General features: G+C 41.2%; 2 protein-coding genes across 3 annotated transcripts in view; one reads left to right on the top strand and one right to left on the bottom strand.

Moving 5' to 3' along the window:
- Positions 1–27,031, bottom strand: part of LOC129168418 (cytochrome c oxidase subunit 6B1) — a 210,160-nt gene that overhangs the window by 44,042 nt on the left and 139,087 nt on the right. The gene's annotated exons all lie outside the window — the stretch shown is intronic.
- LOC129168358 (sodium-dependent neutral amino acid transporter B(0)AT2-like) lies at positions 1,847–26,147 on the top strand. Of its 2 annotated transcripts, none has more exons than XM_054753535.1 (15): positions 1,847–2,170; positions 2,790–2,970; positions 3,042–3,199; positions 4,685–4,808; positions 4,891–5,066; positions 5,270–5,380; positions 5,475–5,707; positions 8,630–8,813; positions 8,903–9,104; positions 9,186–9,345; positions 19,294–19,456; positions 19,537–21,619; positions 21,785–21,941; positions 22,021–22,170; positions 24,703–26,147. In XM_054753535.1, exons 2-12 carry the CDS (start codon positions 2,790–2,792, stop codon positions 19,780–19,782), a joined length of 1,938 nt encoding a protein of 645 aa, XP_054609510.1. In that variant the 5' UTR covers positions 1,847–2,170; the 3' UTR covers positions 19,783–21,619; positions 21,785–21,941; positions 22,021–22,170; positions 24,703–26,147. The 2 variants fall into 2 exon arrangements, with proteins under 2 accessions (XP_054609510.1, XP_054609519.1); XM_054753544.1 differs by lacking the exon at positions 1,847–2,170 and adding an exon at positions 2,624–2,749 and having other exon boundaries at positions 2,904–2,970.

Genomic DNA, 27,031 nt, shown 5'->3' with positions numbered 1-27,031 from the left:
TCATGGTATTATGCGACAAAAAAGTTAAACACTACTCAAAGCCATTAGAGGGCTTATTTTGCTGGTATCTGGGGATATTTATTTATCTCCTTTTTGGTACATTTCTTAATAGTTAGGAATAGAGCAAAGATATATTTCATCCATCCTATCCAGCCTATTCCAGCTGACTTCGGGCGAGAGGCGGGGTACACCCTGGACTGGTCGCCAGCCAATGGCAGGGCACATATAGACAAACAACCATTCACACTCACATTCATACCTATGGACAATTTAGCGTCTCCAATTAACCTAACATGCATGTTTTTGGAATGTGGGAGGAAACCGGACTACCCGGAGAAAACCCACACGAGAACATGCAAACTCCACACAGAGATGCCCAACGAAGATTCAAACTCAGATCTTTCCAATCTCCTTCCTGTGTAGCCAAACGGTGGTCTAGTGGTTGACATGTTGGCTACACAGTCACAGTCTGAAGATCGGGAAGACCTGGGTTCGATGCTCCCTTGGGCATATCTGTGTGGAATTTGCATGTTCACCCCGTGTGACTACAGAACTCACTTTTGTCAACTTGTACCATATTTAAAACATTTGAATGGTTGAAGCCAAATAAATGACCTTTTTTTTACATGGTTAAAGTACTTTTATTGTACTGTACCTATTACATAACATACTGTGGCAATGATGTCGTGGCACTTCAGCATTTGAACCACTAGGGGGCATAATTTCATGACATTTATGGATTGCTCTGATATGCTGTGATACAGTAACCAGCAGCTCCATTTCCATTTCCTTTTCAATATTTATTTATCAGCACTCAAATGCATTTTCTAGAGAAAACTGCAATTTCCAGATGATAAAGGTGTGACTTTTCACAACAAGCCTCTGCTATCCACCAGTTGAAGGGATAGGCGGAGTTGTGAGCAGTGGCAGCAGGCGCAGGGAACGCTTAACTGTTTTAAAACTTTTTTCCAATTCTTTCTTCAACCAGACTCAAGGTATTTATGACATTTTAATGCATGCATGTGTTTAAATATATGCGCATAGATGATCCAGTGTGTTCTTGCAATACTATAGTACAAATATTTGTGTGTGTTGACCACTGGCATACGTGGCAGGCTGTTTGACGATGCAGAGCAGTAATGTCAATGTGACCACTGAGATAGGGACTGCCAATTGAAAGAAAACAGGTTTTGGACTACAACTTCTGACTACAATTTTCTCAGGTTATATTGATTTATGAGAACTTCCTTCAAGACGGCATTTTCCGCGTGTGGCTATCTACTGTTGCGCCAGCGTTTTCCGCGTGTGGCTATCTTCTGTTGCGCCAGTTTGTGTTTTAGTGTTTTTGTACAAAGATAAAATGCAAAACTAAGTAGCGCCAAACAACAATAGAAAATGCTGTATGGCGATTTGATATAACTATTTCATAGAGAGAGGTCGCAAGCATTAAGTTCCTTTACCTAGCTTAAAAAACACAATTTAAAGTATAGTTAGTGATAATAAGTTTTTCAGTGATGAATGATGTGTTTGTTTACCTGGTTACGTAATTATATGTATTCGGAAGTAGCAGATTGGTGCTGTAGTCCAGTACACAGCGTGTTTTGGAGGTTTGGTGTTTAAATTCGAACATTCTACTGTCACCAATTGCTACACGTATGAATAGCAATTTTAATCCATAAATATTCTTTAATATGTGAAATATAACTTTGGTTTCAATGCGGTACACCTTTTCTCTTCTTTGAGCTCGCCTCTGTTTCTGACGAAAGTGCTGTAGGCGTGCTCGCTTTACAGTGCATCGCACAAGTCTGACCACCAACAATGTTCATGAAGGCAGCATGTGGTGAGGGCTAGGGCCATTAGTAATACAACCGCATGGGGTTAGGACATTTTTAAGTGAATAACGCGGTAGTTGCCTCACCCTCCTTGTAAACTGCCACCTCATTCGACTCGTATTGTTTCTACCAGTTTGTTTTTATGCTGGCAGTATATTGCGGTAGCCGTATATCCACGGAGCAGACGACTTTTAGCTTGACTGTCCGAAACGGTAGCTGCACGTGCGCCTTCTTGTCAAGTGTACTAGCAGGATACAATATTTTGTCGTCAATCTTTTGACGTTTTTGCTTCATTTTCGCTGTTTTTTCTGACACCATTGTCATCGTCATCTGAAAAGGTCAGTTTGGCACATGTCTGAAAGCATACGTTTGTCTTCCGGACTTACTGGGCTCGCTGTTTGTGTTTTAGCTTGATAATGGATGCTGGGAAATCTTTGTTCACTTTGCCAATGACTAATGTGCCTGTAATGGTTGGACACTGTTTTGTCTCAGTGTTGTATTAGGCTACTCTCATTAGTTGTTGATTATCAGGGTGTATCCCACCTCTCGCCCGAAGTCAGCTGGATAGGCTCCAGCATACCCATGATGTAGTGAGGACAAGCGGTATGGAGAATGAATGGATTGTGGTGGACACTAGGGGGCATGTCTCTCACGCAGTCAGGAGTAGACTTGGTGCGTGGTTGGTAGTCCTGGTTTTGGGCACGCAAGTGTTAGCGCTATAAAGAGATGTTCCATCTTTGTCAGGCAGTTGTTGTATGCAGTTGGAGAATAAAGCTCTGCATGAGACCAAACCTTGAGTCTTTCTTGCAACTGCCACAGGATGGACATTAATATTGCCCCACCACCCGCCCCACCGTCCGGCAGAGGGTTGGCTAAAATGAAGATGATGCTTAATGCCTTGAGTGAGTTGTTCCGTGGTAAGTGGCCATCTTGTTGTCTGCCCTATTTTTGAAACAGATGGAGAAGCAGCTCGCTGAAGCAGAGGTCAACCATCAAGATGATCATGACAGTGCCTCTGAGCCTTCAGCAAGAGCAGGTTGGAACAGTAAAATCGAGTACTTTTTGGCGCAGGTGGGATTCAGCGTCGGGCTTGGCAACGTTTGGAGGTTTCCATATTATTGCCACCAGAATGGAGGCGGTGAGTAATCACTTGGTATGTCGAATTTTACCCAATTGTCTATCAGACTGATGCTCATCTTTTCTCCTCAGGATCGTTTTTGTTGCTCTATGTGGTGTTGATGCTGGTCGTGGGCACTCCCTTGTTCTTCCTTGAGCTGGCAGCTGGTCAGGCTATCCGACAGGGAAGCATCGGAGTGTGGAAGTCCATCTCTCCCAGGCTTGTAGGAATCGGCTACTCCAGCTGTGTGGTAAATTCATTTATAGAATATAATCATGTAAATTTGTTGATCGATAATCAACACTTAATTTTTAAATATTTCTATACGGTGGGATCTACACTATACGGACAAAAGTGTCCAGACACACTTCTTAAGGCATTATGGGAAGGACATTTTGTCTTCTACCATGACTGTGTCCCAGCAAAGTCTATAAAGTCATGCTTCAATGAGCTTGGTGCGAAAGAGGCCCATACACCTAAACTAGTACCCGATAGTGAAGGTCCAACATCAAACCTTACAAAACCTCTATAACCTTTCATAGAAAGTCTTGCCAGAAAAGTGGAATATGTTTCTGTTTTGTGTATACAGGCGTCCCCACATTTTATCGCGGTTAACTGGTTCCAGACTCGACCGCGATAAGTGAATTGAAGGATTCAAAATTAATAAATAGAATTTTCATAGTTATGACATAGAAAACCTGTTTACGATCTTCTAAATATGTTTTTTTTAACATTATTACAGCCCTCTCGACATGAAGTAATACCCGTATAGTCACCTTTACATTAATATTACCCGACATAGTAGATATAATCAGAGAAAATAAGACATATTAGACTTAAATAAGATAATATAGACTCACACTTTAGCAGTTCCTTGTTTCTTTTTTGGACCGTGTACTTCCTGCGGTGGCTATTGCCTCATCAATGTATTGTAATGCGACGTTAAATGGCCTTACACTCGTATTAACCCATATAGTGGACATAAGAGTAAATAACTCATTTAAGGTAAAGAAAACATTTTGGACGTGTCACAGTAAATGTGTTCTCTAGCTGACCTTAGTGGCAGGCGGACAGATGTGTGGAGGACAGGAAGTGACGTCGGAGGTTTAGAGTTGAGTATTAGCTTGTTGTGGGTAGACTGTGTTATTATTATGATTATTATATTATTATTATTATTATAATTGTGCCTTTTGTGAGATAATTTAAACTTGCAATAAATGCCTTTTCTGGCGATCACGTCTGGCCCATGTCTCACCCAACACCGACACCTAGTGGCCAATGTAGAATACTCCATTCGCAATTACAGTGCGTGTTCTGCCTTGCATTTGTATTTTAGTTAATTTAGTTAGTTCATTTTAAAAATGTTATGCTTGAAAATGCTTAATTTAGGCCAGTACAATTTGCTGAAATATGCATATTGTTTTACTAATAATGGGCTGCAATCATATTCATTTCTTTGTGAAAAACCACAACAGAGAAAGGGCGTGATGTAGCGAGGGACAACTGTATAGTGTAATTGAAATCTTAAATATTTCATATGATCATGTATTTACATTAATTCTGTCATATTGTCACATATCCAGAAAAAACTCCCACAGACACACTTAACATATTGTAGCAAGTCTTCCCAGAAGATTCTGTTATGTCTGTTTAGTGTAATTGACTTTTTAAATAATTTACACTGTATGATAATTTATTATGATAGTAATTTTGTCATATTCTGAAATACCCTCAGGTGTGCTTCTTTGTGGCACTTTATTACAACGTCATCCTCGCATGGAGCCTCTTCTATCTTGGCAACTCTTTTCAGAGCCCTTTACCTTGGACAAAGTGTCCAGAGCAGGGGAATAATGTAACAGGTGCATCCACTAATTCATCCACAGTTGTGAAGATGGACTTCAATCATAAAGAAAATCAACACATTGTTTGTTTTTGTTACAGTTACGGAATGTGAAGCGAGCTCCCCTACCTCGTATTTTTGGTACCGTAAAGCGTTGGATATCACCGACTCCATCAGCGAGACAGGCAGTTTCAACCCGTACATTATTGGCTGTCTTCTGGCGGCGTGGACCATTGTCTGCCTGGGAATGATCAGGGGCATCAAGAGCTCAGTCAAGGTAGCTGCCTAAATTTGCATAGTTAAGACATAATTACATTTAGTGGAGTTACTCAACTGCACAGAGTGCCAGGCCATGGCTTTTAGCTAGGGTCATTATTTGAGAGAAAAATAATCTCTTTCGGAATTGTACATACTTTTGTTTATGGAGTCAAAATGTACTGCACTCTGATTGTCATTTAATTATTCCTTAAAACCTCTTAGGTGATGTATTTCTCCTCCATCTTTCCCTACGTGGTACTGTTCTGCTTCCTTGTGCAAGGTTTTCTACTTGACGGGGCCTTGGAAGGGGTCACCCACATGTTCTATCCCAAGGTAATGGCAGATAAAATATTTAGATGTGTCATTTAGACACTTTGGAATATTGTACCCATGATGCGCTTGTTGTTTTTTCTGTCTCAATGCAAAGCTGGAGATATGGGCAGACATTCAGGTGTGGCGGCAGGCAGCCACACAGGTCTTCTTTGCTCTGGGCCTGGGCTTCGGGTCCATTATCGCCTACTCCTCCTACAATCCCAAGAACAACAACTGCCACCGTGATGCTTTCACTGTCTCCTTCATAAACTTCCTCACATCAGTGCTGGCTACGTTGGTGGTGTTTGCTGTGCTCGGCTTTCGCGCAGCTTCGGAATGTATCGAGAGGTATATTTGATATGTATATATTTTTCACAAATTCATCTCAATCAGGGACAAATGACATTAAAAAGTATTTTAATGAAACCCCAGTGCTAGGGTCGGGCGATATGGACCTTAGCATGTATTACAATATTTTTGTGATGTATCACAATATGTTTAAATTCACTCGAGTCTTGTATAAAAAGCTACAAAACTTAACTCGTATAATTAAAAATAATGAAATTAAAAGTAAGCTTACTCTTTGTTTGCTCTGTTTTCTCCAACAAAACACAACACGGTGTAAACACTTACCCAATCTGGGTCACACACACAGCCGCACTAGTATGCTCTTCTGAACTAAGCTAATCTCGCTAGCTTCCATTCACATGTAAGAGAGGACTTTCCACGTTTTTCGCCGCTATTTTGACAGGTTTTGTTCGAGAGGGGGCAAGTAAGTGATTGTGATGCAATCCCGCCATGATTGAGCGGTCCCCCGAAAAAATGCTTCCCTACACCAACATTCCTTCTCGTCAGGCAATCACACAGGAATTTAGAGTCGCCAATTAACCTAACATACATGTTTTTTGGAATGTGGGTGTACCCAGAGAAAACCCACACACCCACGGGGAGAACCTGCAAACTCCACACAGAGATGTCCAACAGAGATTCGAACCCAGATCTTCCGTATCTCCCAACTGCGTTGGCGGCATGCTAACCACTAGGCCACCGTGTGGCCTGAAAAGAAAATGTATTCCTATTTTATTTTATTACATTGTAAATGTAATTTTATCTTCAATCTTATTTGTGTTTGCATTTTGTATTTCTTCTTTTTATTTTCTTCCCCAACAATACACCAAACTGGAAGTGAACAAAATGTAAAAATTTAAGTGGCAAAAATAAACTGAAAAATCCCCCGCAACAAATTTACGTTATAGACCCTGTGTATAGCAGTCACCTGTCCAACGTGGCCAGCGGCCACCCATTTTGTCTCCCTTGGTCAATATCTGACCGCATATAGCGGCCAAATTACCGATTCAAGTAGAAGCTTCATTCACGAAAATGTTTCATTTTTCAATCAATGAAGCCGTCGTGTGTAGACTTTAATTACTGAGTCCTAGCTCAGTCACAATCATTCACAAGATCCACACAAACTGTCAGTTGTTCCACATAAAAAAGCCATCTTCTTTTGAGCTTGCTATTTCCTGGTCAAACATGTAACTTTAAGAGCATTTGCACCAAAACATTACCGCAAATTAGGCTGGGAACAGGACGTGCTCCCAGCGACGCTACAATAAAAAAAAAAACATACGCTAGCATGCATGCGGCAGCGGGAGCAAATTGAGTTCGGTTGTACTTAATTGAAGTATTTTAGAATGTACTCACGTTATTTTTGATCAATCCTCATCCACAAATCCATCAAAGTCCTCATCTTCTGTATTCGACACAAAAAAAGCCGTCGTCTTTTCCGTTCGCTACTAGTCTGTTAACTTTTCAGTGTTATTCAGCTCCGAAGCAAAGAAGGAAACTTCTCCTGTTGCTTCTGCCAACATTATTTCTTGAACGCGGCCACCAGAGAGCAGTTCAAAACACACACATCAGCATCGTCTCTCCTTCCTGCTTGCCCACAAGGCAAAGGTTAAACAAGCCCCACTACATATCTGTCCAGGCAATGCCTGTAACAAGTGACACCGTTTATTTCCTGGTGTGAGACAATGTGCACTGGTCAATACTTAATGCCGCTTGTTGTGGGGAAGGAGAGACTCACGTCGCCGATGCACTTTAATGGCTTTTTAACAGCGGAGAACACTACAGGACTTTACATCCATGCCAACATAAACACACTTCCCAACTCTCTCGAAACTCACAGCTAGCGCTGAGCCTAGCTCTCCTACTCGGGATGCCCACCGTCACTTCCCGTCACTTCCTGATGAACTAAAGCTGTAATGACACTCTGCCGTATAAAAAGTAATATACTAAAAACAAGCTTAAGACATTACTAGCACAGCTTTGTTCTGTGGATCGTGGATAATAACAAGCCTAGTAGATTCAAGATTCAAGAGTTTTATTGTCATATGCATAGTAAAAGGGACAGTTATACTAAGCAATGAAATTCTTATTCTGTTCATTCTCCCAAGAAAAGAAAGAAAACACAAGAAAAAGAATAAGAACATCAGTAGTGCTGTACAACTTTTATCCGTAGTCCCACAGTGCCCTCTACTGGTCAACATTATTATTATTCTCTCCCCCCCCCCCCCCCCCCCCCCTTTTCTTCTTTTTTTTTTCCTCTACTGGTCAACATTCAAACTGGATGGCAACCTGTCTATAGAGGCCACCTGTCTATAGCGGCCAGACTCCCTCTAGTGGCCGCTATATATCATGTTGGCCAACACAGTAACAGTCTGGAGATCGGGAAGACCTGGATTCCATTCTCCCTTGGGCATTTCTGTGTGGAGTTTGCATGTTCTCCCCGTGTGTGCGTGGGTTTTCTCCGGGTACTCCGGTTTCCTCCCACATAAAAAAAAACATGCATGTTAGGTTAATTGGCGAATCTAAATTGTCCATATGTATGAATGTGAGTGTGAATGGTTGTGTATATGTGCCCTGCCATTGGCTGGTGACCAGTCCAGGGTGTACCCCGCCTGTCGCCCGAAGTCAGCTGGGATAGGCTCCAGCATGCCCCGCGACCCTAAAGAGGAGAAGCGGTATAGAAAATGGATGGATGGATATATACAGTATATATATTCCAGCATTACTGACTTTCACACTCAACTAAAAGGACAAATCAGACATTTACATTTTATGTTTAATAAAGTTTGCATTTAAAAAGTGTTTAAAAGGGGGTTTTACACAACTAAAATAGTAAATGTTAAATTAAAATGTCTTTGAGTGTGAGCATTTTGAGTTGAACATTTTAGCCGCTAATTTTAGTTTGTTTTTGTCGTTTCTTAGTAACTTGAAGCTGCTGTCAGAGCAGATCAGAAGCGGTTCTGTGGACATAAACATGATTCCAAGATTTGACTACTCTCAGCCCCGTACTGTTACCCTGGAAGTCTACAGGACGTGGTTCAAACAACATGGAAGCCATATACCTGCAAATTTAACTGACTGCAGCCTGGAGAAGGAGATGCAGAAGGTGTTATTAAGTCCATATTAAAAATGGATTTTCTGATTTGATTCCTTTCTCTTGAACATATGGAATTTAAAGTGCGTATTTGTGTTCAGGGTGTGGAGGGAACCGGCCTCGCTTTTATTGCCTTCACAGAGGCCATTTCTTTGTTGCCTGGCAGCCCGTTCTGGTCAGCCCTCTTCTTCCTCATGCTGCTCAACCTGGGCCTCAGCACCATGTTTGGCACCATGGAAGGCATCCTCGCCCCACTCACCGACCGATTCAAGACTCTGGCAAACAACAAGACTAAACTCACAAGTAAACTCCTGCTTTGTTTCTTTATCTTTGCTTGCAAACACAACACAAATGCCCTAACATTTCCTGTTTGTACTTATCCAGTTTTTAGCTGCGTCATTGGATTTTTGATTGGCCTTCTCTTCACTCAACGCTGTGGCAACTACTTTGTCATGATGTTTGACGACTACTCAGCCACCTTGCCTCTCATCATCGTGGTGGTGTTTGAGACCTTCAGCGTGTCTTGGCTATATGGAGCTGATAGGTGAGGACCACTTATACCCTGCGGGGAAAAACACATTTGATGTAGTTGCCCTTTCGAACCATCCTTTCTGGAAAAATATGTCTAAAAATTCAAACAAATTAATTCAAACCATCAACATGTGTGACATTGGTAAGTCCCAGGATTGGCTTCACTACATAGCAAAGGTTCTGCAAATGTAAGCTAATGTAAATACACATATTATAGTACATTACAATCCCTCATTTAGCGCGGTTAGATGGTTCCACACTCAATCATGATATGTACATTTCGGCGAAGTTGGACTCCTTAATTATGAATGCAAAATTTTGGAGTTGAAGCGTAGAAAACCTGTTTACGAACTTCTAAATATGTTTTTTAACATTATTAGAGAACTCTGGACCTGAAATAACACCCCATAGTCACATTTAAATTTGTATTACCAATATCGTAGACATAATGATAGAAAATAAGCCATATTAGACATAAATAAGATAGACGCACACGTTTGCATTGCCAGCGTACTTCCTGGTGGCTGGTCAAACATACGGGCGCTCAAGTGTCAGTGAGGAAGTGATAGTGCTTTTTTCTTTGGGCAGATTCAAAACAGAGCTCTCATGCGGCTTATCAAACCCACTGGAAATGGCAGAAGGTCATCACTCAATACAGCAGTCTCAGTCATGGTGCACAACTAAAAACATCCCACAGTAACGCAGCAGATAGACAAAAAAGACACTACCACTATTTTTGCACAACAATAACTAACAACTGTGGAGCTCAAACATGTAACTTTAAGAGCAATTGCACCAAAACACTACCGCAAAGCATGCTGGGGAACAGGAAGTGCTTCCATCCAATACACTAGCATGCATGCAAGCTAAAACATACACTAGCATGCATGCACGATAAAACATACTAGCATGCATGCTTTTGTATGTTTTTCAAAAGGCAGCGGGAGCAAAACTGAGTTCGGTTGTACTTCATTGAAGCATTTAACAATGTGCTCACGTTATTTTTGATCAATCCTCATCCACAAATCCATCAAAGTCCTTATCTTCTGTATCCAAAATGAACAGCGGGGCAAGTTCAATCAAACACGCCAGGTTCCCCCTGGTCATTGTCTGTCAGTCTTGTTGCCGTGCGGCTCCTCAGAAATGATGCCGGCTTTTGCGAAAGCTCAAAGTAGACACATTAGGCCAAGCTCCCACAATCCATTCACAAATTGTGGCGTAACTCGTATGGCGCTGCTTCCCGGTCTTAGTGAAGCTGTGTTCGCCATCTGTCATCCATTGCTCCCACGCCGCTCACAACTTCACTATGAATGCCCTGTTTACACCGATGTCCAGCGGTTGGAGTTCCTTCGTCAAGCCTCCCGGAATGATGTTAAGCTCTGAATTAATTTGCTGCACTTGGTTTTTCACAGTGGCTGTGAGATGGGAGCGCATGGAGTCACAGATCAACAGGGACGGTGACACGTGGAAAAAAAAAAAACATCCGTTCTCTTTCTGTACACGTCACTCAGCCACTCAGACATTTGCTCCTTGTCCATCCAGCCCTTTTGGTTGGTCTTAACGATGGCTCCGGCTGGAAACTTTTCTTTAGGCAGCATCTTCCTCTTAAAAATCACCATAGGTGGCAGTTTCTGTCCATTACCATGGCAACCAAGCACAACAGTAAAAGCAGACTTCTCGTGCCTCGTTGTATGTATCGCTACCGTGCTGATCCCCTTCTTCTCTACAGTGTGGTTCACTGGGATGTCGAAAGTGAGCGGCACGCCGTCCATGTTGGTGATGTAGTTGGGCTGGACGTGTTTGTCTGCAATGTTTTTACTGCAGTAGGAGTTGCTGCGCCACGGTAGTTCTTGCCCGGATGGATAGATGGCGCCGTTTCGTTGATCTTGAATTCTCTTGCGGCTGCTTGATTCCCATGTTTCTCCGCGTAACTGATAGCTTGCAGTTTAAACTGTGCTTCATAAGCTTGTCTCTTTGTAGATGGCATTTTGGAGGGTCCTTAGCCAAACCGATGTTGTTTTGCACAGTGCACATACTGGCACTATGTACTACCTACTGGGGGCGTGCCGCTAGGTCCTCTTTTAACGCCTGCATGCTGTCCTCAGTCACGTACGCCTTTCGTCTATATAAATAGCGTGTTGGCAGGAAATGCTTCCAGTCAGTCAAGCGGAGCGCTCATCAAAGTCACACAACAACATTAACAGATTTGGGGACTCGGTGCACACATTAGGCGCTCCGCATTACAAGGCGCCCCGTCCATTTTGGAGAAAATTTAAGACTTTTAAGTGCGCCATATGGTCGTGAAAATACGGTATATGAAAGGAGACCAATCCCTGCGAAAAGCAAATAAAACTAAATCAATTCATTGCACAGTCCGTTTCACCATGTTGAGTAAGTTTTAAGATCATTCAGAAAGGCAAAGGCATTACAATAATTGTAAAATCAAATGGTAATGGTAAAATTATATAGAACCAGATATATGAATATGTTGTGAATATATATATATATAACATATACAGTCAAACCTGTCTTAGCGGCCACCTTTATAGAACGGCCACCTGCCTATAGCAGCCACTGAAAAATCCCCCGCAGCAAATTTACATGTTATAGACCCTGTGTATAGCAGTCACCTGTCCAACGCGGCCAGTGGCCACCCATTTTGTCTCCCTTGGTCAATATCTGACTGCATATAGCGGCCAAATTACCGACTCAAGTAGAAGCTTCATGCACGAAAAAGTTTCGTTTTTCAATCAATGATCGTGTGTAGACTTTAATTACTGAGTCCTAGCTCAGTCACAATCATTCACAAGATCCACACAAACTGTCAGTTGTTCCACATAAATAAGCCATCTTCTTTTGAGCTTGCTATTTCCTGGTCAAACATGTAACTTTAAGAGCATTTGCACCAAAACATTACCGCAAATTAGGCTGGGAACAGGACGTGCTCCCAGCGACGCTACAATAAAAAAAAAAACATACGCTAGCATGCATGCGGCAGCGGGAGCAAAACTGAGTTTGGTTGTACTTAATTGAAGTATTTTAGAATGTACTCACGTTATTTTTGATCAATCCTCCTCCACAAATCCATCAAAGTCCTCATCTTCTGTATTCGACACAAAAAAGCCATCTTCTTTTCTGTTCGCTACTAGTCTGTTAACTTGTCAGTGTTATTCAGCTCTGAAGCAAAGAAGGAAACTTCTCCTGTTGCTTCTGCCAACTTTATTTATTGAACGTGGCCACCAGACAGCAGCTCAGAACACACACACACATCTCTCAGCATCGTCTCTCCTTCCTGCTTGCCCACAAGGCAAAGGTTAAACAAGCCCCACTACATAGCTGTCCCGGCAATGCCTGTAAGAAATGACACCGTTTATTTCTTGGTGTGCACTGGTCAATACTGTAATGCCGCTTGTTGTGGGGAAGGAGAGACTCACGTCGCCGATGCACTTTAATGGCTTTATTAACAGCGGAGAACACTGCAGGACTTTACATCCACGCCAACATAAACACACTTCCCAACTCTCTCGAAACTCACAGCTAGCACTGAGCTTAGCTCTCCTGCTCGGGACGCCCACCGTCACTTCCCGTCACTTCCTGATGAACTAAAGCTGTAATGTCACTCTGCCGTACAAAAAGTAAAATATTAAAAACAAGTGTAAGACATTACTAGCACAGCTTTGTTCTGTGGGTCGTGGATATATTCTATCAGTTATTATTAAGCCTCTAGCTTCCTTTTAGTAAGTAAAAACCTTGGCTATGATTGCACTACATTGTCATGTAGACCTACAAAGTACACTTGGAAGAACAAGAGGTGAATAAATGTATTGCAACTGATGTGAAACTGATGAGGGGTAGGATTAAATAAGCTTTGCTTCTTCCTACTTCTTTTTGGACATGCAAAATTGTGAATTGTACTATGTGATGTGCTACTGTTTGACTCATGCATGTTCAGGATTAAAACCATGAACCATGATAATAACAAGCCTAGTAGTGCTGTACAACTTTTATCAGCAGTCCGCAGTGCCCTCTACTGGTCAACATTATTATTATTATTATTATTTCCCCTTTTTTTCCTTTTTTTCCCTCTACTGGTCAACATTCAAACTGGACGCCAACCTGTCTATAGAGGCCACCTGTCTATAGCGGCCACTTTTGCAGACTCCCTCTAGTGGCCGCTATAGACAAGTTTGACTGTATATATGTTATATATGTTCCAAAAGGAACAAAACACCCTAGAAATTAAAATAAATGATCAGCTAACAAATAATATTCCAGCTGTAGCAGAGGCATTTAACCACTATTTTATTGATTCCGTGGCTGAAATAACAAGGTGTTTTGCACCTGTGGAAACTAACACCCTTTCAATAGATGCAAATCAACCTGTTTTCAATTAACTAACTATCTCAGAATCAGAGGTACCGCACACTGTTAATTCACTGAGACCATCTGAATGTAAAGATATTTTTGGGACACAGTGATGCTCAAGGACCCTAGCACATCAGTCACACGGCCCATCTCCAAATTTATTAATCTTTACATTTCACAAAATTTCAAAATTTCATTTTCAAAAGTGGAGATCCTCATTCTATGACCAACTATAGACCCATCAGCATATTGCCCACAGTGTCCAAGATTGTAGAGAAGCTGGTAGCAAAATAAATAATCACTTAAACACCACACCCTTTGCCCTACACCCCATGCAGTTTGGCTTAAGAGCCAATTACTCCACCCAGACTGCTAATTGTTATTTCACAGAAAGCATCAGAGCCATGTTAGACTGAGGTGGTGTTGTTGGCACTGTGTTCCTGGATCTCAAGAAGGCATTTGACGCTGTTCATCATAATATCTTGCTAACAAAATTATGTAGTTGTAATTTTTCACCAGATGCACTTACGTGGATTGAGTCTTACCTCACTGAGCGCTCTCGATATGTCAAAGTCCAGTCCGTTAAATCAGTAGCCCTCCGGCTGTCCACTGGTCTTCCTCAAGGATCACATTTGCACCGTTACTTTTCTCACTTTACATTAATGACCCCCCATCCATTTGTGTTGATGTCTCTGTACAAATGTATGCTGATAACACTGTCATTTACGCTCATGGTAGTGATATCTCACAGGTAGTAGAGAAGCTCACTAACTCCATGGTTAGTCCAAGTCCAACAATACCTCCAGTGCAGAGCCAGATATTTTTGTTTCAGGAGAAAGACTGCAGATCGTATCAGGATACAAATATCTGGCTGTCATAATTGACACAAAACTGTCATTTAAATCACATGTAGAAAGGGTCTGTAATCAAATCAAATTTAATCTCAGTAGTTTCAGACACATTCGCCATGAAATGTCCACACAGGCAGCAAAAATGTACATGCACGCTATGATATTCTCACATATCACATACTGTTTACCAATTTGGTCGCAGGCTAGTATTGCATGTCTCAAACCCTGCACTCACTTCACAAAGGCACTATACAAATTTTGGACAAGAAACCATACATTTCTCACCATTGTCCCATATTACACAAACAAAAATGCTCAGCTGGGAAAACATGGCGAAATGATCAAATCTATGTTTTATATATAAGTTTATAATCTCCTGCTTTTCAACAGTTCAACATCCGAACAGCTGTTTATAGCAGAACTAGAGGCGCAAAGAGGGGAAAATTGCATTATTCCATTTATAAAGTGCACATGTATTTGTCTTTCGACTTTCTTCATACAAGCTGCCACTGAGTGGAACTTCACGCTCATAGCCATTAGAAATCAAAACACATATGATACATTCAAGATCCTGTTGAAGAAATGGCATTTTGACCATCAGAACCACCAGCACTAACTACAGACTGACTGGTGCTGCTGTTGTTATCCTGTCGTGTGTGTTTGTGTCTTGGTATGATGTTGGCTCATTGTGTTCCCATTATTACCTACGACAAGCGCAGCACAGAGGTTACGTTTTTGTCTATGTTTATCTGTCAGTCTGTGTTCAAAATAACTTGGAAAGTTCTGAATGGATTTGGATGAAATTTTCAGTAATTGTCGGAAATGGGATATGGAAGAACTGATGTAATTTTGGGCGTGATCCAAAATTCACACTTTTTTTTGTAAAACTGCTGTTATCTACTACTACGTCCACATTTGTCAACCGATTCACCTAATTCCAACATCAAGGACTCATTCTACAGTATTAGCCACAGCACAAAAATTCCCACATTTTTTCTTACGGAACTCAAAATGCTTTCTAGCTACAAAAAGAGTTCTAGCTACTTTGACATTTCTCAACCGATTCAGACCATTCCAACATCATAGCATTCAACTGATTAAGGACATTCATGCCATTTTCCACATAGCAAGAATTACCACTTTTGCTGACATTCCCATTTGTCAGAATGCAAAATGACTTTGATCTAAAGACTTCTAACTAAAATATGATTAGACCGCCCTTGTTTCTTAAGTTTCTTGTTCATTTTAATGCCTGGTACGACTAAAGGTACCTTTTGTTTGGACAAATATAACAATGACAAAAAAATTGCTCATAAGAGTTACATTTTTTGGCAGTACAATGCCATAGCTATTCATGTAAGAACTTAAGTGATTTTGGTTATCAAGAAAACCATGAGAGTTGCTAGATATCAGCTCTGATATCAACTGTATCTGTTATTATATTTGTCCGAACAAACGTACCTTTAGTTGTACCAGGGATTAAAATGGATCAACAAACTGAAGAAATAAGGGTGGTCTAATAATTTTGCCATGACTGTATGTAGATAAAATAAATGTACGACTAACATTTATGGTGTAAATCACAATATGGTGGGAACTATGGTGCTTGGCAGAGGTCTGCCCTCACAGAGTGATTTTCTAGTTAGATTTTATACATACTTATAGTAAATAGTAGTAGAATGAGGGACTACGGATGAAAAATAGCCTTTTGGCTAATTCCGGCACATTGACAGAAATGTCTATTCATATGCACCGTCCCTGTAAATAAATATAGTCACTTCAGTCACATTGTTAACAATCCGAGAACACATGCAAGGAGCTTTCACACAGGAGCTGCTGTCAGCCACTCTGTACACTGCTAACCTGCTGCTAGCCCTCAGCTAACGTCACACACGTCACTTCCCAGGCCCCGCTTATTAAAGGCACACACAAGTCACACTGACACTTTTTGACACTGACACTGCATTTTTTGAATGCCTATTTTTGTTAATTTAGCTATTGTATAATTCTAATAATAATAATAATGCATAATTTATAATGCGCAATTCCTTAAATATGCATTTTTTAAAAAACTAATAACAGACCATATTCAACCAGGAAACAGCATCCAACCATCCATTTTCTATGCCGCTTATCCTCATTAGGGGTTATGCTGGAGCCTGTCCCAGCTGACTTCGGGCGAGAGGCGGGGTACACCCTGGACTGGTTGCCAGCCAATGGCAGGGCACATATAGGAAGAACCATTCACGCTCACATTCATACCTATTGACAATTTAGAGTCAACAATTTACCTAACATGCATGTTTTTGGCACGTGGGAGTACCCGGAGAAAACTCGCTCACGCACGCACGGGAAGAACATGCAATCTCCACACAGAGATGCATGCCCAAGCGGAGATTCTTCCTGATCTCCTGACTGTGGCCAACATGCTAACCACTCAGCCACCATGTGGCCCCAGGATACAGCAATCATTAATTAATGAATTCATTTTTGAAAAACCGCAAGGGTGATGGCGCGATGTTCGAACCCCAATGTAGCGAGGGATGACTGTATTAGAGCACTCTATACATTAAATAACACCCCTTTACTCACCTTTACACTCTTAATACCCAATATAGTCGACAAAGTAAGGGTAAATAAGACATTTAAGATATAGGTAAAGCTTGTGTGTGTTACATAATTACGTTCCCGAGGGGACCTGAAAGAGAGGCAGACAGAAAGTCACGTTGGGGGTGCAGAGTTGAATTTCAGCTCTGCGTGGGTAACAGGCGTGTTTTTATTAACAAATTTTCATTAGGGATTATTGTGCCTGTTGTGAGATCATTGAAACCCGCAATCAAAGCCTGTTGTTCCAGCGATGAAGTCTGATCCTTTTGTGTCTCAAGGCACATTGGAGTAACACTACTGACATCCAGTGACCAGTGTAGAATACTACATTTCATAGTCTTTGAATGCATATTTTGAATGGCTTATATATGTATTTTAGTTCATTTAGCCATGCTTATGCTTGTAAATGCTTAATTTCGGCAGAAAATATGTAATATTTGCTTAAATACGCATACATGTTTACTAATAATGGGCCTTATTCAACCACGAAATAGCATGATTTATTAATTAAAAAGACATATTAGAGACAAACCATGAAATTTGAAGCGTAAACTGACGAGGAATGAGTGTACATAACATGAATTCCAGCAATACATAAAAATGCCTTTAGGGGGACAGTTTTACTCTGCTAACTTTGTCTCTGCATTAACTTCCACCCATCCATTTTACTCCGCTTATTTGGGTCCAGGTCGCGGGGGCAGCAGTTTCAGTAGGTAAGCCCACTTCCCGGTCCCCGGCCGCCACCTCCAGCTCCACCGGGAGGACACCAAGGCCTTCCCCGGCCAGCTGTGAGACATAATCCCTCCAGCGTGTCCAAGGTCTGCCCCAGGGCCTTCTCCCGGCTGGTCATGCCTGGAACACCTCACCGGGGAGGCGTCCGGGAGGCATTCGGACTAGATGCTCGAGCCACCTCAACTGGCTCCTCTCGATGAGAAGGAGCAGCAGGTCTACTCTGAGCTCCTCCCGGATGACCGAGCTCCTCACCCTATCTCTTAGGGTGAGTCCAGCTACCCTACGGAGCGAATTCATTTTATCCGCTTGTATCCGTGATCTCGTTCTTTCGGTGGGAATATAGATCAGCGACCGCATTACTGCAGACGCTTCAACCTTCCCTTACTCGTGAACAAGACCCCGAGATACTTGAACTCCTCCACCTGGGGCAGGACCTCATTCCCAACCCGGAGGGAGAAATCCACCCTTTTCCGACTGAGAACCATGGCCTCAGATTTGGAGGTGCTGAGTCTCATCCCAGAAGCTTCACACTCAGATGCAAATCGTCCCTGTAAACGCTGCAGGTCACAGCCCGATGAGGCCATCAGGACCACATCGTCTGCAAATAGCAGAGATGAGATTCTAAGGCCCCCGAACTGGACTCCCTCGACACCTTGGCTGCGCCTAGAAATTCTGGCCATGAAAATTATGAACAAAATCAATGACAAAGGGAAGCCTTGGCGGAGGCCAATGTTCACCGGAAACAGGCTTGACTTACTGCTGGCAATGTAAACCAGGCTCCTGCTCCGGTTGTACAAGGACTGAATGGCACGTAGTCGCCATTAATCCCATACTCCCAGAGCACCCCCCACAGGACACCGCAAGGGACACATGTAGACCGTTTGGACAAACTCCCAAATACCCTCCAGTACCCTTGCAAGGGTGTAGAGCTGGTCCAGTGTTCTGCAACCAGGATGAAAATCACATTGCACCTCCTGTAGCCAAGGTTCGACTAACGGTCGTACCCTTCTCACCAGCACCCTGGAATAGACTTTCCCAGGGAGGCTGAGAAGTGTGAACAGTAGTTGGAACACACCCTCCAGTCACCCTTCTTGAAAAGGGGGACCACCACCCCAATCTGCCAATCCAGAGGTACTGTTCCCGACTTCCACGCAATGTTGAGGAGACGTGTCAGCCAAGACAGTCTCTCAACATCCAGAGCCTTGTTGAAATTTTTTAACTTTTTTTTTTTTCTCATTTTTAACATTTACCAAAACTGCTCTATTCACAAAGTCACAATGTCCACTCAAACACCACATGTGATGCCTTTTGGGGGATTTTGTGGTAATGCATCACTCTGGAATGAAGTTGAACTGAACTTCCTTGTCAGATAATAATAATAATAATCCCTCACTTTATTTGTCAAGATTCCTGGATGACATCGAGGCAATGCTAGGCTGGCGACCTAATGTGATCTACAAGTACCTGTGGAAGTACATTTGTCTGTTGGCCATGTTAGGACTCTTGGTGGCCACCAGCATTCGCATGTGCATGGAAGCACCAACTTACCTTGCGTGGACAGAAGAGACGGTATGACACATTACATACACTGAATATATCCTCCCTGAAAGAAACTCATAAATACTTTTTCTTATTCTGTTTATATTCAGGCTTCTGAGACGAAGGTACCATACCCAGGCTGGGCTCTGGCTGTCTTAGCTTTGCTCATCATATTTGCCATGTTGCCCGTCCCCCTGGGCTTGATCTACACTCTTCTCCAGGACAGAATGAGAAGACTGTCTGGTGATAAAATGCCTGGTCAGTACAGTATTGTTAACACTGAGGACAAGTGTGAAACCCCAATGACTGACTTGTCAGGCCTGAGCCAATGCAACGCAGATGGAGATTCTTGCTAACGTCTGGGTGGTCCATTCCCATTACACGTTTGTACAAGTCTCGTTGATTGTGGACTACCCAAATGTGACTTTGCTATTGTTATCAATTCACACAAATGATGAACTTCTCATTCTGTTTTTTTTTAAGTCATTTCAAAAGCCAATGAAGCAATATTCTAAATTTGAACTATTTACATTTTGTCATGTCTTGACTAGACTCTACATTTTTACAACAGTACAGGAGAAGGGACATGCACAACATTTACTGTATGGCAGTGAAGACAACCGATTCAGTGTTCTAGTCTCATTTGCCATCAATTGATTGTAAATACACTAGATCGGGTGTTTTCAAGGTGTGGCGCAGTGATCCTCCCCTCGGAGAACATAATTCGGTTGGGGCCTCCACTACTCCCCAAAAAACTGCTATTCTGTATCATATAGTATTTTGTGCTGTTTTCTGCTGACCCCTTTGGTCATTGTTGGAAGTAAAATCAATTCATTTTGCCTTTAAACATACTGTAACTGTTTAAAGTTACTAAGTTATCTTAGTAGGTTTCAAAAATGTTTTTCCTTATTTTCCTCAAGCTGCTGCGCCGGGAACGAGGGGAAGCACTTTTAAAACTGCTGTACAGCACTCACCAATTCAAATAATAGGTGAAAACCAGTAAAAATTCCAGTAAAAGGTGAAAACGGGCTCATTCTCACCACCATAGTTTTAAATATTTTTTGTGTAGCTGCAATATTCTGTTGTTAGGTTGATAAACGTGGTTGTCATGTTTCTCTACGGTTTGTTGTTGACCTCAATCTAGACAACAACACAAACAGTTCTGGAATGTAAATATCTTGGTGAATGTGCGAGGTGACAAGCACGCAACAAGTTTTTTAGTTTTAAAAGTTAAGTTGAAAACATGGACCATTTAAATTACTTGCTTTAATGTGTTTTTTACATTCATTTATTCATTCGTTGTCGACTACTTACCCTCTTCAGGGTCACTGGTCCCAGCTGTTTATTTGCATCAGTTTTCATAGCATTGTGTAAATAAAGTTCTTGTTCTTGTCTATTTCAGGGGTTTACTGTGAAAGATAATGTTTGAATGCTGCCAATTCCAAGTGCCTTTAAAAAAAAATAAAAAATAAAAAAAAGACTGATTACGTCATGTACAGTTAGAAAAACATTTAAGTTACGGTCTGTACAAATGTTTTGCCAAGAAAATGTAATTTAATTCCTCTGTGTAATGTTTTTTCTATAAAAACATTTTTTTTTAATTAAAATATTTCTTTCAGCACATTTTTTGTGAATTTTTTTTTTTTTTTTTTACTGACTGTACATACATTGTTTTTCTCTTGTATTTATTTTGGCAAACGCCCCGCCCTTTTAGTGCTCTTGTTTTGTTAGTGTCTCAGTGTGCTAATCACTCTTCAAGGTCGTCTTTCAGCTTGTCAGTGCTTTGACTGTGATACACATTGAACACCCCTGTTTTGCATTTCCACTTTTTTAAAATAGTAAAATATATACAACTTTTAAAGTTTTGTCCTCTTAAGGCTGTGCACACTGTGAAGTTGTGGTGCATCATTTTTGATACTGTATTAGCATAAAACCTTAACAAGGTGTGTCATGAGAGAAAAGCAATGTGTTGTTCAACTGCTAAACTTGCATAGATGTCCTTTTCTTTACTCTCTTATGGTTCTAGAACACCTGTGTGTGTTTGTATGCATGTGTGGAAGACTAGTGACTGTATTGTACAGTGTCCCCTGTGGAAAGACTGCGTCTGGGGAGCTCAGTTGTCTTGGATGCACGTTCTCTTGTGAAGAACAAGGAGGCAGACAGGACTGGGAACAACACCTGCTTCCACTTCAGGTAAACGCCATTTCCATTATGGCATTAAATGTAAATGTTTTGTTTAAAATAGGGCCTTTAGGTCTTTGTCAACTTAGACCAGGTTGGACAATGTAAATAGCTTAGGCATCAGATGAGAATGCCTCAATATATTAGCCGTTTTTTTACATTATGCTGTACTTGTAGTTGACCCTCATGACGGACCTGTTCACTCTCCTGCTGCTGCTTCCACTGAGCAGCTCCCTGCACTCAAAGCGGGAGATCTACACCCATCAGGACCCGGCAATAATCCCTCCTCCAGTTCAACTGAGAAACCAAGACAGCACGCATCAAAATGCAAAATGTGAGTACGTAACAACTAGTAATTGAATTTTAATCTGTATTCTGTAATCTGTATTCCAATATTCTCTTAACCACAACAGATGCACTTGCAGACCAAGACAAGACCAAGGTGGGCATTTTTATTGCTGCAGCCGCTGGGATGTGCGCGCTGATGGCTGCTGTGTACTGTATCTACCACAAGCTCTACAACAAACAACCTTACATGCATGCCCAGCTTCACGAAGACACAGGTAGTGTCAAGTGCACATTTTACCAATCAGCAGAGTCACTGATAGTCATGTCCTAGTTGGACCATGGCTATTGTAGCCATGAACAAATGCATACGTAACATGCAGGAATAAACCCCACATCTCTATAATATAACTACACAACACGACTATAATGTTGATGAATATGGTCACAAACACCTTCAAGCTAAGATAAAATGTGATCTGAGCATTTCAAACATCTATTTTATCATACTTAGGTTGTGGCCTGTACATTTAAAGGTCAAAAGCGTCCTACTGAAGTACAGTATTCCCTCACTACATCACGGTTGACATTTTGCGGATTCGCTGTTTCGCGGATTTCTTAAAGTGAAATTTTGCACGTTTTTTTAACAGCGTATGAATGCGCATTGTGTTCTGCATCATTATGGTGTATTAGAGTGATCTGTCAGTGCTCTGTTGCATGTGTCTGTTATTGTATGTACTACTGCTGTAGAGGGTGGTGTAAACTCATGTGAGAGTTGAAGATGTCTAGGTGTGTCTGGTTGTCTCAGTAAATATAGAGCCACAACAGTCCTGATTGGCTAAGGAAGAACCCGCCCCAGCCCATTGTGTTCTGCGTTCTAATTGGCTATAGACCATTGTCAATCAATCTCCTTCGTGCAGGACTGCCTGTTTCCTGCTAGCGATCATACTTACTGGATGAGGGCAGAAGTTATGTGGCTGTAGGGCGCCTGGAATACTATAAATGAATCTTGGGTTCATGGAGGATGGCAAGGAGGAATATGTTTTAACAAGGATACAAAAACTCTACAGCCTAATGGCGCCAGGACAATCCACGATCAGAGGAGTGAATATGAGTCACTTAATTTCTTGTGTCCAATCTTGTTAGTTGATCATTAAACTTCAAACGAAATTAGAAATTTGAGAGTGCTTAAACAAGAGAGAAATGTGATCAAATGTTAATGCCTGACCGAGAAAAGTGTATAAAGTGTGTGGTGAGGGGTTTCACAGCCTTAAAACATATAATAATTGTACAAAAATATAGTTGGCTACTTTGTGGATTTCACTTATTGTGTGCTATTTTGGGAACCTAACCCTCACGATAAACGAGGGAACACTGTAATTTATTTGCAACAACAATTTAAAAGCAGGAGAGAGGCTGTCTAGAACAGCTTAACTTAATGATTGTGAGTGCATGACAAATTGGAAAGGAAAACATAGCTGTTGTTGACCACATGGTCATTTAATAATTATTGTATCAATATTAATTATTTATTAACAGCAACAGAACCAACATTACAACAACTACTCAGCTGATGAGTTCACTGTAAACAACAGTATGACAAGTGTAACGCACATGAGTTTCACATCAGCAGCTGAGTAGTGCAACCAATATTTGAAACCGCAAGCATAGGTAGATAAAGCTGCTGGGTGCTGACAGCATTTGCTATCACTCATGATACTTCAAATGCAGGTACTGCCTTTTTGTGGAGTTAATAAACACTACATCACGAGGTTGCTTTCAGCCGCAGCTGTTAATGTCTTTTGACCTCAATAAGAGTCCGGCAGTTATTTACTTTTGTAGGCCACGCACCCCGCGGCGACACTATACAGTATACTTAATTCAATAGAGGTGGTAATTTTATCATTTATGTTAAAAATATCCCTACTAATATCCCATTTCATGTTTGTGTAATATCCAGACAATTTTGCACTGGTTCTAGTGTCAAAATAATATTATTAAACCATTGTGCATTTAACTTAGTTAAAGTTAGCTTAGCAGGTTTAGACATACTGTATATTTTTCTCAAGCTGCTGCACCTCCTTTGAATTGTTTGGTCCCATCCACAAAAGACTCACCCCACTCTTTGGAAAACTACTGCCATTCTGCAGTACATAGCTATAACTTTAAACAAGAAATAATGCAAATAGGCCATATTGACTGGTCCATGACATGATTCATCAACTTTACTTAAATATGTTATACAGTGGTGTGAAAAAGTGTTTGCCCCTTCATGATTTCTTATTTTTTTAAATGTTTGTCGCACTTAAATGTTTCAGATCATCAAACAAATGTAAATATTAGTCAGTGACAACACAACTGAACACAAAATGCAGTTTTTAAATGAAACTTTTTATTATTAATGGAGGAAATAAAAAATCCAAACCTACATGGCCCTGTATGAAAAAAGTGATTTCCCCCTAAACCTGATAACTGGTTAGGCCACTCTTAGCAGCAACAACTGCAATCAAGCGATACGTAATTTGCAATGAGTCTCTTACAGCGCTGTGGATCTTTGCAGAATTGTTCTAATTCAGCCACATTCCTGTAGAGGGTTTTCCAGCATGAACCGCCTTTTTAAGGTCATGCCACAGCATCTCAATGCGACATAACAATGTAGAACATAATTACAAACAATATATCACATATTTAAGCAAATTGGATGAATCATGTTAGGGACCCTTTAAATATCTTTAAGAAATCCCACATCCAATTGCATTAATTGAATGTGTGCTTAATGAAAAACCTTTAAATGAAATCATTTTTTCCAGATCCAATGGGTCCTCCACCAGTGTTTTTCAAAGCTTCAGTGGACTCCAGTCCGGTGGCTGTGCAAAGAGCAAGCTATGGCTCCCTTTCAGGCACGCCGTCCATCATCTCTGTCCCCCCCTGTGTGTCCCCTCCTCCTTCCGCCATGCCCTTTCCTCCCTTTTTTGCCCCCGCCTCCTCTCCCTCCTCCTCACACTCCCTGAGGACCATATCAGCGAAAGACCTGCAGAGGAGTTGTATCTGAATGGGAAGTGTAGCTGCAGCTGTTCTTTCAGTGTGCACTTACAGTAGCTTTTTGCACACAAGTTTTAGAAGAATTTTAGGCAATTGATACAATTCATAATAACATTTTATCACATAATTTAGTTTCTTAACCTGTAAGAGATCTTGGGGACATTTTGTGCCATTCAGTTTTTTTATTTTCAAGCCATTTTGGCTGTGTTAATTGAATGAATATTGGTGAAATTTTCCAGAGGATATTTATTTGTAAAACACCTCTGTGACTTAATTTGCCCAAAATGGCAACGCTAGACAAAAACATTTGTGCCTCGCAACATAAAACGTCCCACCTGAAATGCCATTTTTAATCCCTTATTTAGGTTGACAAACTAATGCAATCCTTGTGCACCAGATGGCGCTGCCTTTTCCACCGTGGTGTAGCGAAAGACAATAGTAGTTGTAAAAGTCTGACATTTTTAAAGTGGACAAAAATGACTAATATGATACTTTTACAAAAGTTTTTCTTGCCCTGTACTTGTAGCGACCATTTAATCATTTATTAATGAATGTAATGAAATGTAACCTTCCTGACACCTAGTGGCCAGTGTAGTAGAATACTACGGCAATGGCGCAGTGAACATTGACACACGAGTTGCTGACAGCCACAACTCACGACAGTCACTGGCACTCTCCACACTGCTAACCAAGTTAGCACTCAGCAACTCTAGCTAGCAGACATCACACCCGTCACTTCTCAGGCCCCGCCTCTTATAGGCGCACATAACGTCGTAGATATTACGCTCCATATCACATCTTCTCAAAACCTTATATTTGTGTTTTTGTTCATTTAGCCATTTTTATGATTGAAAATGTTTAATTTGGGCCAAGAATGCGTACAATTTGATTATATATGCATATGTTTTGTATTACAGTCGGTTGTATTCAACCACAAAACGGTGATCATTTCCTAATTTTTGAAAACCCGCGATAGAGTGAGGGTGCGATGTTTGAACCGTGGTGTAGCGAAAGACGATTGTAGTCCTAAAAGTCTGACATTTTTTAAGTGGAAAAATTACTAATATATGATACTTTTACAAAAGTTTTTCTTGTCCTGTATTTGCAGTGACTATTCTTTTGTAGTGACTCCTGAACTGTAGTTATCACACATTAACTTTAAATGTGTTCAAGTGGATACCACATATGAACTATAGTCATTTGTGAAGTGGTGTATATATGCAAGTGTAGAATGAATAAATGTCAGCACAAACTGCTCATTTCCACTATATGGTCAGTAGCTGTATTATATTAATCACATTGTGGTTATTGTGTTACTGTGCAGCTCTCTTTGGATTAGAGTACGCAGGTGTACCTAATGTTGTGTCTGGGGAATGTTGGGGGAGGGGGGAAAGACACTGACATGGCATCATCTGCTAGAATGTTTTGTCCCTAAATGGGGTTTGCAAAAAAAAAACTCAGTGCTACAGTATAGTTCAGTAATTTTGCCCAGGATAATATTGTAAGATACACCTCCTGATAAAGTTGAAAAACTGCAAGAATTTACATTTTGCGCTGTTGGATCTTAAGAAGATTCTAAGTCCAGCTTCAAAATGCAACAACAATAAGAGAAAGGAGCATGAGACAACAAATGTTGAGCAGGCAATTTGTTAAAAACAATTGAACTGAAATAGGCTTTCCATCTGCTCATCAAAAGTTGAGGACCACACCATTTAAAAGCCACAATCTGCTCAAAAATGTGGGTTCCACGACATTTTCTGGCATGTATGCACACTATCATGACCTGATGGCAAAGGCAAAAAAAGCTTTCTGTCTTTGAACATGAGTTGCAGAAGCAAGACCACTTACAACACACCATTGCTGAGGTTAGATGGAGCAGGATGGTTGTTTTGAATTTCTGAAAAGATCCTGAGGGCTACGGAACAAAACAGTCAGGTGGTAGACCCCAAAAAACGTCACCAGAACTGAAACGGAGGACTCAATCGGCTGTCCTGACACGGGACAATCCCGGGCATCAGAAACAAAGTCTTCAAAGGCCATAGCTATGGTCTTAAACTTGATCTGCAGATGAACAACCTGTTTCAGTTCAATTGTTAT

The sequence above is a fragment of the Dunckerocampus dactyliophorus genome, chromosome 2, assembly GCF_027744805.1.
Source record: "Dunckerocampus dactyliophorus isolate RoL2022-P2 chromosome 2, RoL_Ddac_1.1, whole genome shotgun sequence".
Lineage (NCBI taxonomy): Eukaryota > Metazoa > Chordata > Actinopteri > Syngnathiformes > Syngnathidae > Dunckerocampus > Dunckerocampus dactyliophorus.
Note: the sequence above shows the minus strand (reverse complement) of the source record. Positions and strands in the feature narration are given on the sequence as shown.

Excerpts from the sequence above, each read along its gene's own strand:
- LOC129168358 (XM_054753535.1), top strand. The coding sequence starts at position 2,790 with ATGGAGAAGCAGCTCGCTGAAGCAGAGGTCAACCATCAAGATGATCAT. Across the intron at positions 4,809-4,890 it reads GCAGGGGAATAATGTAACAG|TTACGGAATGTGAAGCGAGC; the intron begins GTGCATCCACTA and ends TTTTTGTTACAG. Across the intron at positions 9,346-19,293 it reads TGGCTATATGGAGCTGATAG|ATTCCTGGATGACATCGAGG; the intron begins GTGAGGACCACT and ends TTATTTGTCAAG.